The sequence below is a fragment of the Sarcophilus harrisii genome, chromosome 1, assembly GCF_902635505.1.
Source record: "Sarcophilus harrisii chromosome 1, mSarHar1.11, whole genome shotgun sequence".
In the NCBI taxonomy this organism is placed as follows: domain Eukaryota; kingdom Metazoa; phylum Chordata; class Mammalia; order Dasyuromorphia; family Dasyuridae; genus Sarcophilus; species Sarcophilus harrisii.
Window position 1 is genome coordinate 332,063,203 of NC_045426.1, and position 15,101 is coordinate 332,078,303.

A 15,101-nucleotide genomic window follows, 5' to 3' on the forward strand; every position below is an offset into this window, starting at 1 on the left:
TTTTATGGGGTTGATGATGAATTTTGTTAAAGTGTCATATGTATCAACACACATATATTGCTAAAAATTTGTAGTTAGTTAATAAATTACATTTGTATGTCAAATCATTATCTCCAAATGTCTAATTTCTGATTTCATAGTTATTAAAATTTTAAGATTTCTGTGTAAAATTGTGGATTGTATTTATATATTCATATACTCTATGCATTTACTGACCATGAACAATGTGCCAAGTCTTAGGAAAAGAAAATATATAAGTTCTTTCAATTCTCCAAGAGTTTACAAAATAAACAAATTATTCAATCAAGTAAAGTAAAAGCTAACAAAGATCTCAGCAGCCAACTAATGAATCTCATATTATACCAAACAAATGGTTTTTCAACCTTTATTTCACAACCTACATAGAGAGTAATTCACTATCTACTAAAACAATGTCTCTCACTTAAGATAGGTATAATCCTCTAACTATTTAAGCAAAAAACAATGTGAGAAAATTCACACTGCAACTTTTTTGACAACTACCTTTTTTCATACTTCCATCCTCTTTTTCGAAGAAATTAATCAGTAAATTTACATTTATCAAGTACTTACTATGCCTTAGGCACTGTGCAAAGCAGTGCAGAATTGAAGAAAATACTATGAAAATTAGTCCTTATTTTCAAAGAGCTCACTTGACACAAACCCATCTTCTACCTGCTACTCCCTTGAAATGCATGAAGATATTTAGGTCCCCTCTTTAATCAAGGCTAAACATCCCCACTGCATTCAGCTTATTTTCTAATGGTTTTAGCTCAATATCCTCATCATTATACTCATCTTCTTTTGTACAACCCATAGTATAACACTTCCTAAAATGTTATGACCAATACTTAGTACAATATTCCAGATATTGCCTGACCAAGGCAAATTGTATTAAGGATATCTCTATAATATTACATGTCATGCCATTCACATTGTAGCACAATATTAAAAATCTAGAATCTCTGTCAAGAAAATGATGAGGCTAACCAAACATAATCTTTATGATAACCATTTCCTTTTTTAATTTACTAATTATAATTAATTCACTAATTATAATTCACTAAAAATTTAATTCACTAAAAATAATTAGTTCACTAATAATAATTTCATAATCTATATAATGTTTCCAGTTCTTGCTAAGAATAATATATAAACAGGAAAATCTTACCTTACCAAATACAGGTTGGTAGAAAAAAAATGAACCATGTATCAAGTTCATTTGAATAGTATGATGGAAGATTTAATGATAAAATATCACTAAATGACAGAATCTTAGAACTGAAATGAACGTGAAAGGTAAGCTAGTTGAAAATCACCCATATATTCACTCTTTTATACAACATCCCCAATAACTCTACAATTAGAAGGAGAAACCATGACTTTTGAGCAAATTATTCCATATTTTTACCCTGTGTATTTATTAGGAAGTTTTCTGTAAGCTGAAATTTTCCTTTATTGGAAGCTTCTCTTGTCTTTTAACATGTCCATACTTTTCCATCATAACAAAAAAGCGATATTTTTCCATGTCATTAAAAAAAACATTTGATTTCTTATGAGATGTCACCCATGATAGATGGAAATGCCAAATTTCAGATTTATATACATGAGCTTCCTAAAGTAGGAGTTCTTAAACTTTTCTGTAACACAAACCATTTTGAAAGTTTGGTAGCACCAAGGCACCTCTTCTCAATGATATTTTAAAATCCAAGCTAATCACTTCCTAGTTGGCTCTATATCCAGTTCATTGTACATTTGTCACATCTGCCCAAGCTTTTTAGCTTATATACTGAATCACTAAATATAACATTACCCATCCCTCTACATATTATGACTACTACAAAGTGTGTTCTTCATGCACTATATTATCATATCTATTACAAATCATTTTAATCATTTTCTTGAATGGATTTGTATTGCAGTAAGTATTGCAAGGCATAATACAATCAGCACAATCCCATATACATACAAATTGCCAGCCCAGGAAAACAGACAACAACAGGCAGGAGTGGGTCAAGCAACCCCAGGACAATGAGCAAGTCACTAAACAAAAGCAGTCCCTATGTTCAAGGTTAACAAGAAGAAAGGAAAGACTAAAACATCAAGTTTGAAGAGAACAAAATATCCACATGTGAAATCTCAAAGGGAGATATAGAGTAATATGAATCCCGAATACCCTCCTTGGAAGAGCTTACAAAGGATTTTAAAAGTCAAATAAGAGAGAAGAAAAACTAGGGAATGAAATGGGAGGTATGCTAGAAAGAGTCAACAAATTCAAAAAGGAAAACAATTTCTAAAAAAATACAAGTGACCAACTGCAAAAAAGGAAAAAAAAAATCCACTGAAGAAAACATCTTTAAAAGTACAATTAACTGAGGCAGCTAGATGGTGCAGTCGATAGAGCACCAGTAGTGAAGTCAGGATGACTTGAGTTCATATTTGATCTCAGACATTTAACACTTTCCTGGCTATGGGATCCTGAGCAAGTCACTTAACCCCAATTCCCTTAGCCAAAACAAAAAGTACAATTAATCAAATATTAAAGGAAATAAAAAGCTAACTGAAAAAATCATATTTTAAAAATTACAACTGGGCAAGTAGAAGCTACTGTGTCTATAAGACAACAAGAATCAGTCAAACAAAGTAAAAAGAATGAAAAAAATAGAAGCAAATGTAAAATACCTCATTAAAAAATAACTGAATGGAAAATAGTTTCAAAGGAGACATTTTTTAAATTTTCTGTTTATTTTTTAAAATTTTAAAAAAGAAAAACAGAAAAGCAAAATAAAAGAAAATTACTTGCAACCAAAAGAAAAGGGACCAAATTTAACAAAAATTAAAGGAAAGAAATTAAAGGAAAAATTATTGCCATTTTTCTTGGCCCTTTATTGTTCCTTTTGAAATTCAATTGTGGGTTTGTTTTTTTTAAATTTATTTTACCCTTTTCCCAAATTTAAACAGGTTAGGAAATAATTTATTTAAAATAATAATTTAAGAAAGAAAATTAAAATATAATAATTCCCCTAAAAAAAATTCCCAAACCAATTAATTTAAAGTAAATTTACAAACCAATTTTCCCCCTTCTTATAAAATTTATTTAAGAAAAAGGGGAAAATTGAAATTCTTTAGCACCAAAATGGTGTTAATTTCAAATTAAAAAAAGAAGAAAAAAGAAATTAATTGCAACTTCCCTAATTAAAAATTGAACAAAATTTTAAATTAAATATTAAAAAAATATCTTTCTAAAGGAATAATAAAATAACCAATTGAAATAATCCCAAGGAAAATTGAACCCTATTTCAATAATTCCCAAGAAAAATTTCCCAGGAAATGGTTTTTCAAAATTTAAAATAACCCAAATCATATAAACAATTTTAAAAAAAGGCAAAAAAAAAACTTTTGACAAAATTGGTTTTATATTAAAAAAATTTGGTTGGAGAAAAAAAAATGAAAATTTTAAAATTGATACTTTTTAAACCATTAGGGCAAAAATAATTACTTCCCAAATAAAATCAAAAGGAGATTTTAACCAGGGAATTACTAATTTCAATTAGGAAATTTGATTTATTAAAAAAAAAAATTAGAAGGATAAATAAAATAAATAAAACTTTTTGCAAAATTGGATATTATATTAAAAAAATTAGAAAATAATAAAAAAATTTCCTTAAATAATAAATTAATTTTAGGGTTGCAATAATCAAACCCACTAAAATCATAGCCCATTTTAAGTTTACCAACAAAAAGTTAAATTTACAAAAAAAAAGAAAAAATTTAAAAATTTAGGAAAAAAAATATTTTTGAGTTTAATGTAAAAAAACCCAGGAAAATCAAAGGAAAATTATTTAAAAATAAACTTTTAATAAAATAAATAATTTAAACCCAACAAACCATCAATTTTTTATGGTTCCAAAAGCCCAAATATTTAATAAAAAGAAATTCCACCTTAAAATTAGCCATTTACCATGCCAAATAAACCCAAATATTGCCAAAAAATATTTTCAAATAAAGTTAGAAAACAAATTAAATAATAACAAAAATTAAAAAGAAATTCAGTTTATCAAGGGAATTAAATAAAAATCAAAGAAAAAGAAAGTAAAAGAAATTAAAACCCATTGTAAAACAGCAGTTAATAAAAACCCCTTAGGCAGAAATAGATGGTAACCGTGGAAAGATTAGGCACAAAAGACAAAATAATCTACAGTATGACACAGTCCAGACACAGTAATCTGTATTATAACTATAGTAATTTACTGTTTGATAAACTTAAAGAATCCAACCTGTGAGATAAAAACTCACTATTTGACGAAAATTACTGGGAATTTAACAAGAGTATGTCATAAACTAGTCATAGACTAATATCTCACACCCCATTTCAAAATAAGGTCAAAACTGGTACATAATTAAGACTTAAAGAATGGTACTATAGGCAAATTAAATTATCAAAAGATAGTTTACCTATCAGATCTTTGAAAAAGTGAGGAATTTATAAGCAAACAAAAAATAGAGAGCATTATGAAATGTAAAATGCATAATTTTGATTACATTACATTTAAAAGGTCTTACACAAACAAAAACAATACAGTCAAGATTAGAAGGGAAGCAGAAATCTGGGAAATAATTTTTACAGCCAATATTTCTGATAAAGTCTTCATTTCTAAAATATATACAGACTCAAATTTATAAGAATAAAAATCATCCCCCAATTCATAAATGTTCAAAGGATATTAACAAACAATTTTCAGATAAAGAAATTAAGGCCATTTATAGTCATATAAAAAATGGTCTAAATCACTATTGATTAGAGAAATGAAAATTAAAACAAATCTGAGGTACTACCTCACATCTGTCATACTGGTTAAGATAATATGAAAAAATAATGACAAATGTTGGAAGGGTTGTGGGAAAACTGGGACACTAATACATGGTTGGTAGAATTGTGAACTGATCCATACACTCTGTCCAACTATAGGTCAAAGGACTATAAAGCTGTGCATACTCTGATCCAGCAGTGCCACTATTGGATGTGTGTCTGAAATAAATCATAAAAGAGGTAAAAGGACCCATATGAGCAAAAATGTTTGCAGCAGCTCTTTTTGTGGTGGCAAAGAATTGTAAAATGAGTCCTGCCCATCAACTGGGGAAAAGCTGAATAAGTTATGGAATGTGAAAGTAATGGAATATTATTATTCTATTAAAAAATATGAAGAAGCTTATTTTACAAAAACCTGGAAAGATTTTCATAAATTGATATTGAGTAAAGTAAGCAGAACCAGGAAAACAGTATAATATGTCAGCAGCAATAAGATTGTATGATGATCAATTTTGATACACTTGGCTCTTCTCAGCATTTCAGTAAAGAAAGGCAAATCCAATAACCTTTGGATGGAAAATACCATTCACATTCAAAGAGAGAACTATGGAGACTGAATGAGAATAAAGTTAAAATTACAAAAATAGACTAGAAAAGGGAGGAAAAAAAAAACACCTCACCTTAGAAAGATAAGGTGGTGACAGGAAAGATCAAAACACAAAGTCAGAAAAAGACAACAGAGTCAAAACAGCTATAGCCAAAGCCTCAATAAAAAGTATGAATTGGTACTGAGCCCAAAAAATTCCTGGAAAAGCTCAAAAAAAAATTAGAAAAGTCAAAAAAAAGTAGAACAAAAACTGGGGAAAGAAATGAAAGTGATATAAGAAAATAATGAAAAAATACTAAACATCTTGACAAAAATATACTGGGGAAGGGTGTGTACATATCTTAACAACAGAATGGGTGAAATTATAAAAATAATAATGAAATTTAAAATGCAAAAATCCACTGAAAAGAAGGACTTTTTAAAAAGCAGAATTGTTCAAATGAAAAAAGATGTTAAAATAATTTATTAAAGTCTCAAATAACATCTTAAAAAGTACAACTGGTCAAATGGAAAGAAAGGTACAAAAGCTCACTGACTAAAAAACAATTCCTTACAAATTAGAATGGGGCAAATGGAAGTTGATGATTTTATGAGACATAAATAAATAATAAAATCAAAAGACTGAATAAAGTAGAAGAAATATAAAATATCTCATTGGATAAACAACTGACCTGGCAAATAGATTGAGGGAATGTAATTCAGAAATTATTGGACTACCTGAAAGCTATAATGAAAGAAAGTTTCTAAGCATCATCTTTCCAAAACTTACCATGGAAAACTACCTTAATAATCTAGAATCAAAGGATAAAATAAAAATTGAAAGAATCTACCAATCATCTCAGGCAAAAGATCTCGAAGTTAAAACTTCCAGGAATATTATAGCCAAGTTCCAGACACTCCAATTCAAGATAAAATATTGCAAACATTCAGAAACAAACTATTCAAATGTCATGGAACTATAGTTAGTATAATGTAAGATTTCTTCTGTATTAAAACATGAGAAAACTAGGAATATGATATTCTGAAATGCAAAGGGTTAGTATACCCAAGAATCATTTACCCAGAAAAACTGAGTTAAATGCTTCAGGAAAATATACATATTTAGTGAAACAGAGGATTTTTAAATATTTCTGATGAAAAGGCCAGAAATGAATAAAAAATTTGATTTCAAAGTACAAGATTCAAGCATAAAGAGATAAATAAGAAAGAAAAATTATAAAGAGATCAATAAGGCTGAATTGTTTATTTTCCTACATAGGAAGATTACATGATGTTACACATGATTACTGTTAGGGAAGTAAGTGGGATGATAAGTAAAAAATAAAATAAAGTGAAGGGGTAAGAGATAGAGATGTTCTTGGAGAAGAGGGAAAAGAGAGGTAGAATGAGGTAAATTATCTCATATAGAAGAGGTATGAAATAGGTTTTACAGTGGAGGAGAACATGTAGGATTGGCTGGCAAACTTTTCTCATCACTACTGGTTCAGAGAGAATGACATGTACATATAAAGATCTCTCTTACCAAAAAGAAAGGGAATAGTTAGGGAATAAACAAAGATAAACAAGGAGAAATGGAATGAAGGGAAATATACAGAATTCATAATTGTAAAAATTGTTTTAACAAATTTCTCTAATAAAGAATTCGTTTTTCAAATATATAAAGAACTGAGTCAAATTTATAAGAATACAAGTCATTTCTCACAAACAGGCATTTTTCAAACAAAGAAATCAAAGTTATTTATAACCACTTGAAAAAAAATGTTCTTAATCACTCTGGATTAGAGAAATGCAAATTAAGGCAACTTTGAGGTATCCAGTCACATCTATCAAAATGACAAACACGCCTGGAAAGAAAAATGCCAAGTATTGAAAGGGTTTGGAAAAATAGGGACACTAAAGCACTTTTAGTGGATTTTGGAATTGATACAACCACATTAAAGAATAATTTGTAACTACGATCAAAGGGCTACAAAATTGGGCTAAACAAGCTGGGTTGATTTATTTTAGATGATATACTTGTTTTTCTCGGATTGCTCTTTTTTTAGTTTTTTTTTCAGTGTTTCTCAATTAATTTTTTTTATTATAGCTTTTTATTTACAAAATATAAGCATGGGTAATTTTTCAACAATGACCCTTGCAAAATCTTCTATTGCAACTTTTCCCCTCTTTCCCCCCAACCCCTCCCTCAGATGGCATGTAGACCAATACATGTTAAATATGTTAAAGCATATGTTAAATACTACATATATACATATATACACACACATATCCCTACAATTATTTTGCTGCACAAGAAGAATCAGACTTTGAAATTAGGCAAAATTAACCTGACAAGGAAATCAAAAATGAAAGCAGATAAAAACAGGGGGATTGGAAATGCAATGTTGTGGTTCACACTCATTTTCCATAGTTCTTTCGATGGGTGTAGCTGGTTCTAATCATTATCTTAATTAATTTTTAAAGTCTTTAAAGTTCTTCTATAAATTCTTTTGAAGCAGATTATCATTTGATATTGTTTGTTGGGATTAGGAGAGGTTTTTTAAAACTTCATTATCCTTCTCTGAAGATGAATTCCAGTTTTCCATATTCCAGTAGTTTTTTATACTTGGATTGTTTCTCTGCCTATTCATTTTGTAGCAGATCATTGCTATAATTATCTATAGTCCTGGGATATGAAGAACTGGGTCTCTACTCAGGTCCTCCTTCATTTCTCTCATCTGGCCTGGAACTCAACATTGCCCTCCATTAAGTGCCAGCAGCCAGCCAGCACCATTCCTGCCCACGGATTCTGCATTCACCAGGTGTACGTTGGTTCCTTCTCACTCAGGGACATAGATCCATGGCAGCACTGGATCTGACACTCCTTATCAACAGTGGTTCCCTTAATCTTCCTTGACTTCCTTAACATAATTAAGGACAAGTTTTCTATAGGATAGAAGAGAAGTAGACAAAAAGAGACAAAAAGAACCAGTTGAAATGGTGAGATAGAAAATGAATTATAATATTTGAGGGAGCAAAAACTAGAGAGAAGCATGATTTTTAAAAGAACATAGAATGGTTGGAATTAGAAGCCTAATAAGCTTGATATATAATCAGGTGATTAGGATAGGATAGGATTTAGAACCTTGTAAAAGTTAAGTCCCACACCACTTCTCCATACAACTTTAAATTACTTCAGGGATTACATAGTCCCTAAGAACTTTGAAGAGAAAGCTGGAGGAGGGACAAATTGGTATACACATCTAATAGTTGAGCCTTTGAAACTTTTCAAGGCTGCAGGCTAGAGCAGGCATAGAAGGGAGAACTAAAAACAAAGGATTCCTTTCCACAAAAGTTAATATAATCACTAAAGAGTAAAAGTTGGAAAACTCTCTTAAGTCTGGCAAGATTTTTTTCTGCTGAATTGTAGAAATGTAACCATTTGTCTGACAGTACACTATAGGGGAAATAATACAAGAAAAGTTGGTGTGGGGGGAAAAAGCTTTTGTAGAATCAATTGCAGCTAATTTAATATATAATCACATAAAAGTTTAGGAAAAGTGAAGCAGAGAATATGTATGTATGTGCTTAGTGATGTTGAAAGACACTAAAGCATTTCTTAAATATATAAAGTAGCTTTTTAGTTGTTCACAAAACTGAAAAAACAGCAGTTAAAGGACTTTATATAATGGAGGAAAAGATGAAGATACATCTACGCTAAAAGGTAAGCATGGGCACTGCCTAGGAAGTGTCCTGTTCAGAAATGAAAGTGTTAGTTAGTATGGACTAGAAATGTAAATTGAAGTAGGATAAAAATATGGATAAGAATGGGAATGGATGGCAGGTTGTACTATACCTAATGTGGAAGTCATCTAAACTCCAAGCAAAGAAATTTCAAAGCAAACTGAGAGGGAGGAGTGAAGTTTGTTTGTTTGTTTGTTTTTTCTGAATCAAAAAGAACCTAGTAAAGTGAAATCTCCTCTCTCTCACTCATGAATAATTATAACAGCAAATTATTCTTTATTCAGTTCCATCAGTGGTATTGAATTAGCCTTAACTTCTCTTTGAGGCTTAATTCTCATTAATTAAATCTGTTGTTTAAAAAAGAATAAGATTAAGATTCCTTGTCCTGAAGTTTAAAATTCTGATTCCTCAGATTCCTTCCTGCTCTGCCATTCTATATGCTAATCACATTTTAACTCCACCATGCTATAATCTGTGTTCTGCTGTGCCATTCAGCTGTCACATTTTATGTAATGTTCTTTGGGGAGGTCTCTTCTAGATCTAACATTTAATTTCTTTTCAGGTTTTTCATTTTATATTCCATATTCTTATATCTTCTACATTCTCAGTCCTTCCTTTCTACATTTTTTACTGTAAGTTAATGCATTCTAGGTATAGCATTTTATATAGTATAATCTATGGCTTCTACTGCTTCTGATATTTTGTTATTCTATGGTCACTGTTACTTAATGGAAAAATGTACCATCTATATCAGAGGCAACAATAATATCTCAGGGGGGAAAAGTTACTTTTTTTAGTTCTTCCTTCTTAAATATGTTTAAGGATATGGGCTAATGTTGGGAAAAATGGAAAATTTATTTTAAAAAAGGAACAACTTGGTGAGGTAAGTGTAATGAGCATAATAATAGCATTTATATCATGCTTATAAGTTTGCAATGAACCAGCATATGTTATCTCAAGTGGTCCTCACAATTAATTGAAACACGTTCTATATTTCCCAATTTTACAGAAGAATATAAGGTTATAAATTATCCTGTCATCTATTAAAATGAAAAGAAAAAAATAAAGAGGATATATTATAATAAGCCTATAGAAGAATTGCCCAAAAGCAGTGTTGTTAATTTTTGTTTTGGTTTGGTTTGGTTTTGGCGGGGCTAGGATTGACAGATTTAATTGGGCTAGATTAGAAATGTACTAAAATTACATGAAGGTATAGAAATTAGATGTATCTTAAACAGGCATCCAATCAAGGGACATGGACAAGACATGTAGGGTAAAGACCAGGAAGGTATTTTTTCTAATAACAGTAGCAAGTTGAGTGGTAAAGGAGAAAGAAACCAATAGTTGACTAAGAGTTAACAAAGATATATAGTAGTTTCCTATGTTATACAGGAGACCTAGCCATATTTGTAGTTATGAAGGTTTTCATTGAAATCCTTGAGTAATTCAATGGATTCGGTGAAAGGATTCAGTGAAAATGGAGAGAGGAAAATAAATTGGAACTCATTGATGAAGCAAGATTTTGGAAAGGGGACAGGAGAAAATGATATCACTAGCATAAGCAGAAGGCTTATCAGAGAATTCTGAAGTAACACTTATTCCAATAAAAGACCAAGGAAAGTTGAAGATGAAATTGTGAAATAGAGACTTAAATAGTTTATGAAGGCATTTCATCTTTCTAATTTGTATTTACTCACATGTAAAATAATAACAACACCAACCCATGCCTCCATCAAAGTGGTTGTTGTTTTTTTTTTTTTATTGATGAAGTGAGATTAAAATATTGAAGCATTGTATACAAAACGGAGTGGATTTTACTTTGCGCTATATATATATATATATATATATATATATATATATATAGCCAAATAAGTTAGAATTTCAGGGATTTTTTTTCTCCTTCATTCCTAAATTCAACTCCTTTTCCTTTGTTTGGTATTGATATCAATGCCTCAATGGTCTCCCTCCTTCAATCAACTTTTCTCTTATTCATCTTCACTATCACTCTATGGAGTCCTTCTTTGTCATAAAAAAATTTTTATTTCTTCATATTTTACAAATAAAGAAAAAACATCTCCTAGCCACTCCTCTTCCTATTGTTTTAGCTGTCTACATTGTCAAACTTCTTAAAAGCAGAGTCTGAAAAATTTGTCTACTCATTCATAAAACCTTAATAATCTGACTTCTTTCCCCACAACTTTATTGCAGTTGAATTCTCTAAACAATCTAGAAATTACAGATTCCTAAAGGATTCCTGGGTAAATTTAAGGCCTGTGATATTTAAAAATATTTTCACCACTTTACTTCAATATAATTGGTTTCCTTTGTAATCCAAAGTTTCTTAATTTATCCATTTAAAAACATTATTTAGAGAAGTGGTTCATTTGTTATTATTGTTCAGTAGCTTTCAGTTTTATGACTATCCATGACCCCATTTGATTATTTATAATTCTTCTCTTCCATCACACATTAGTTGCTGAGTAATTTCAATTTTAACTCTATATTATCTTTTACATCTATCCACACTTCGACATTATCACTATTTTTATTCTCACCATATTTGTCTTAGACTATTGCAATAATCTCTTAATTTGTCCTTAACTCTCATCTCAATATGCTGTCAAAGGAAGAGGTTTCTTTTCTAATTCCCAAGACTAACTGCTCCCCCTATGCTCTTGATTTCATCTTTATTCCCAGTAGACATTCATTCCTTTTGTCATCACTCTCTGACTCTAATCTCTTACTTCATATATATCTATATACACTTCATAAAGCGTCCCTACAAAAACATTTCTCTTACTGTGTTGCTATGATTCTATAAGTTCTCAAAGGATACATCTTTGGTGATTGCCTACAAAATAAAGTTTTACCTCTTTTTGACTGGCATGAAATATCATCCACAGATCATTCCAAATTACCTAATCAACATTACCTCAGTCACATCTTTCCCATATTCTCCATTCCTATTAATGTGGAATACTTACTATTCTCTATTTCTACCCAGTCTTGCTTTTATTCACTCTGTCCCACATATGTAGAATGCACCATTCCTTTTTATTTCTGCCAATCAAAATTTCTCTCTTCCAAGAGCAATTCTTGTATAACCTTATCCAAGAATCCATTTTAACTTTCCTCTTTCCAAACCTCCAAAGTCAAAGTGATCATTTCTTCCTCAAATTTCTCTTACTACATTGTCAGAGTCACTACTTAGCAATTATTATTGTAGCAAAACTATAGATAATAGGTTTTTAACCAGAGGTTTCTGAATATCTTTTCAATATTTTCATAATTATTTTAAAATAGTTTCCTTTGAAATCTAATGCATTTTATTATATACGATTAACAATATTATCTTAAAACTGTATAAGGGATCCATGACACAAGAAAGGCATTAGGGATCCAATATTATGTCATATTATAGCTATTTTCGTGTACATCTTATCCCTAACACAACCCACCAAACAAATGAGATTATAAATTATCCAAGTCAAAATAAGTCTTCTTTCATTTTTATATCCCTAGAATCAAGTCAAGATCTTATTGGTAACAGACTTTCAAAAAGAGTGTGTTGGGTTGAGTTAAATTAAATACAGAACCTTAGATTATAGTCATCTAAAATGAATGTCTTAACCCACCAAGAGAAGCATAAAAGTCACAGAATCAGAAGATATGGAGGGATGCTTATGTCGAGCTAATATACAATTATTTGGGGTTCATAATAACAATGGCAAATAACAAATTACAGGTGCATATAGAATAATTTACATTTTTTGTTTCAAGTTGCTGAACTAAAATATGAATATTATATTTGATATTTAATTCCATTATCTTATTTATCTATTCTATAATTGCCTAAGCTATGTTTTTTGCTTTTTAGTTCATTTTAGAAATTTACACAATTAAAAGTTCAGCCTTCCTATCTAAGCTAAATTTAAAGTTGTTTTCTTTTTTAAACAATTTAATCAAAAGAAACTTGCTATTTTTAAATTTAAGGGTTCTGTTTCCCTACAAGTCATTTTTAATTGAAGGAAATCTCATCACTACGCCACTGACTCTTTTTGGACCATTAGTGGAAATAAATTATTTCTTAAGTTCAGAAGTTTAACTTTTCTGTAAATCCCTCTATATCAAGGTAGTGTGTTATCTATGTTTCACTAAGAACTCTCTCAATCAACTTTTACTGACAGCAGGAAGGAAAGAATGGTTGTTGTGAGGCCCAAATGTCCAACTAATCATATTGCTTTGCTGACAGGGATGATTCTACCTTTGTAACCAATAATACTGTTTTCTATCTGTGATGCACCCAATTTTTTCTTCTGTGCTTCTCAGAAAAACTGTAATTTAAAAAAAAAAGGCTATACTTCATGGTCTTTTGGCTTACTGAGAAGCTGAGAGACCTCATTTATTGGTAATTGCCAAGAAATTGATTATGCTTGGAATTTTTTGCCTCACTCTACCTTATTTTCAGTCATGACATTGCATACCATTTTTCTTGTCTTCTTTTTGTTTGTTCATTTTGTTTATATATAAATCGCTCTAACTCGTCAATAGAAATAAAATAAAATTTAGTGGATAAAAGAGAAAAAGTTTTTAAAAATACAAATATAAATCACTATTACTTAAGGCAACTTATGTAAGCTCTTTCCTTAAATTCCTTAGGTGACCTAAATACAATAACATGGAAAAGAATAATTATACGGTTGTGACAGAGTTTTTTATGGTGGGGCTTTCTAATTACCCAACACTGCAAATGCTTCTTTATGTGCTCTGCCTGTTGATGTACTTGGTGATTCTTCTGGGAAACAGTATCCTCATTATCATAAGCATTCTGGATCCCTGCCTCCACAATCCTATGTATTTTTTTCTTGGGAACCTTTCCTTTCTGGACATCTGCTACACATCCTCCACTATCCCTCAAATGCTAGTTAGCTTTACATCTGAAAGAAAATCCATCACTTTCATTGGATGTGCCCTGCAGTTGGTCATTTCTCTTGGACTTGGATCCACGGAATGTCTGTTGCTGGCAGTAATGGCTTTTGATCGATATGTAGCCATCTGCAATCCCCTAAGATACACCATCATCATGAACAAGGGACTCTGTGTGCAGATGGCTGCTTGGACCTGGACACTAGGATTTTCAGTTGCCCTTACACAATCTGTGCTTGCTCTGATATTGCCTTTTTGTGAAAACATTATTGACCACCTTTTCTGTGAAATTCTTGCTCTTCTCAAACTTGTCTGTGTAGATATCTCCCTTAATGCATTTATTATGATAATTGCAAGCATCATTCTTTTAATCACTCCTTTGCTGTTCATATTCTTTACTTATGTCTTTATCATCTCTACCATTCTAAGAATTAAATCTACTGAAGGAAGGCAAAAGGCCTTTTCCACTTGTTCAGCCCATCTGACAGTAGTGATTTTGTTCTATGGCTCTGTTCTTTTTATGTACATGAAGCCCAAGTCAAAAGACACTAAGCTTTTTGATGAACTCTTTGGGTTATCTTATTGGGTTATCACGCCAATGCTCAACCCCATCATCTACAGCCTAAGGAACAAGGAGGTAAAAGAAGGTGTGAAGAAAGTGTTCATCAGAAATTTGTACTTAAGGGGAATGTGAAATAGAAAGCTGACAGTTGGCCTCTTTTATTTTTAGGAACCTTGTTCTTTGTATTCAAACCAATATTCCTTGATATTAGTAGGATAAGAGTGGCTAAAAAACTTCACAAGGAATTCTCATCTTTTTTCATACAGAATAATCATTTCTGAAACACAGTTCTATTGCTAGGGCTGCTAATTTCCCACATCCACCTGTCCTTGATTTGCTGGGCTTGGTGATGAATTTTGTTAAATTTTATACACATACTTCTAAAAATTTGTAGTTGGTTAATAAATTACATTTGTGTGTCAATTTGTCACTTCCAAATGTCTAATTTATGATTT

At 30.7% G+C, this 15,101-nt stretch overlaps 1 protein-coding gene across 1 annotated transcript; it reads left to right on the forward strand.

The window, feature by feature from the left end:
• Positions 1-13,836: 13,836 nt before the first annotated feature.
• LOC100932340 (olfactory receptor 13D1-like) lies at positions 13,837-14,778 on the forward strand. The gene has a single exon (XM_031949660.1). The coding sequence runs from the start codon at positions 13,837-13,839 to the stop codon at positions 14,776-14,778; it is 942 nt and encodes a 313-aa protein (XP_031805520.1).
• Positions 14,779-15,101: the final 323 nt, after the last annotated feature.

Bases quoted from the DNA above. Each gene is read 5' to 3' on its own strand.
- LOC100932340 (XM_031949660.1), top strand. From the start codon at position 13,837: ATGGAAAAGAATAATTATACGGTTGTGACAGAGTTTTTTATGGTGGGG.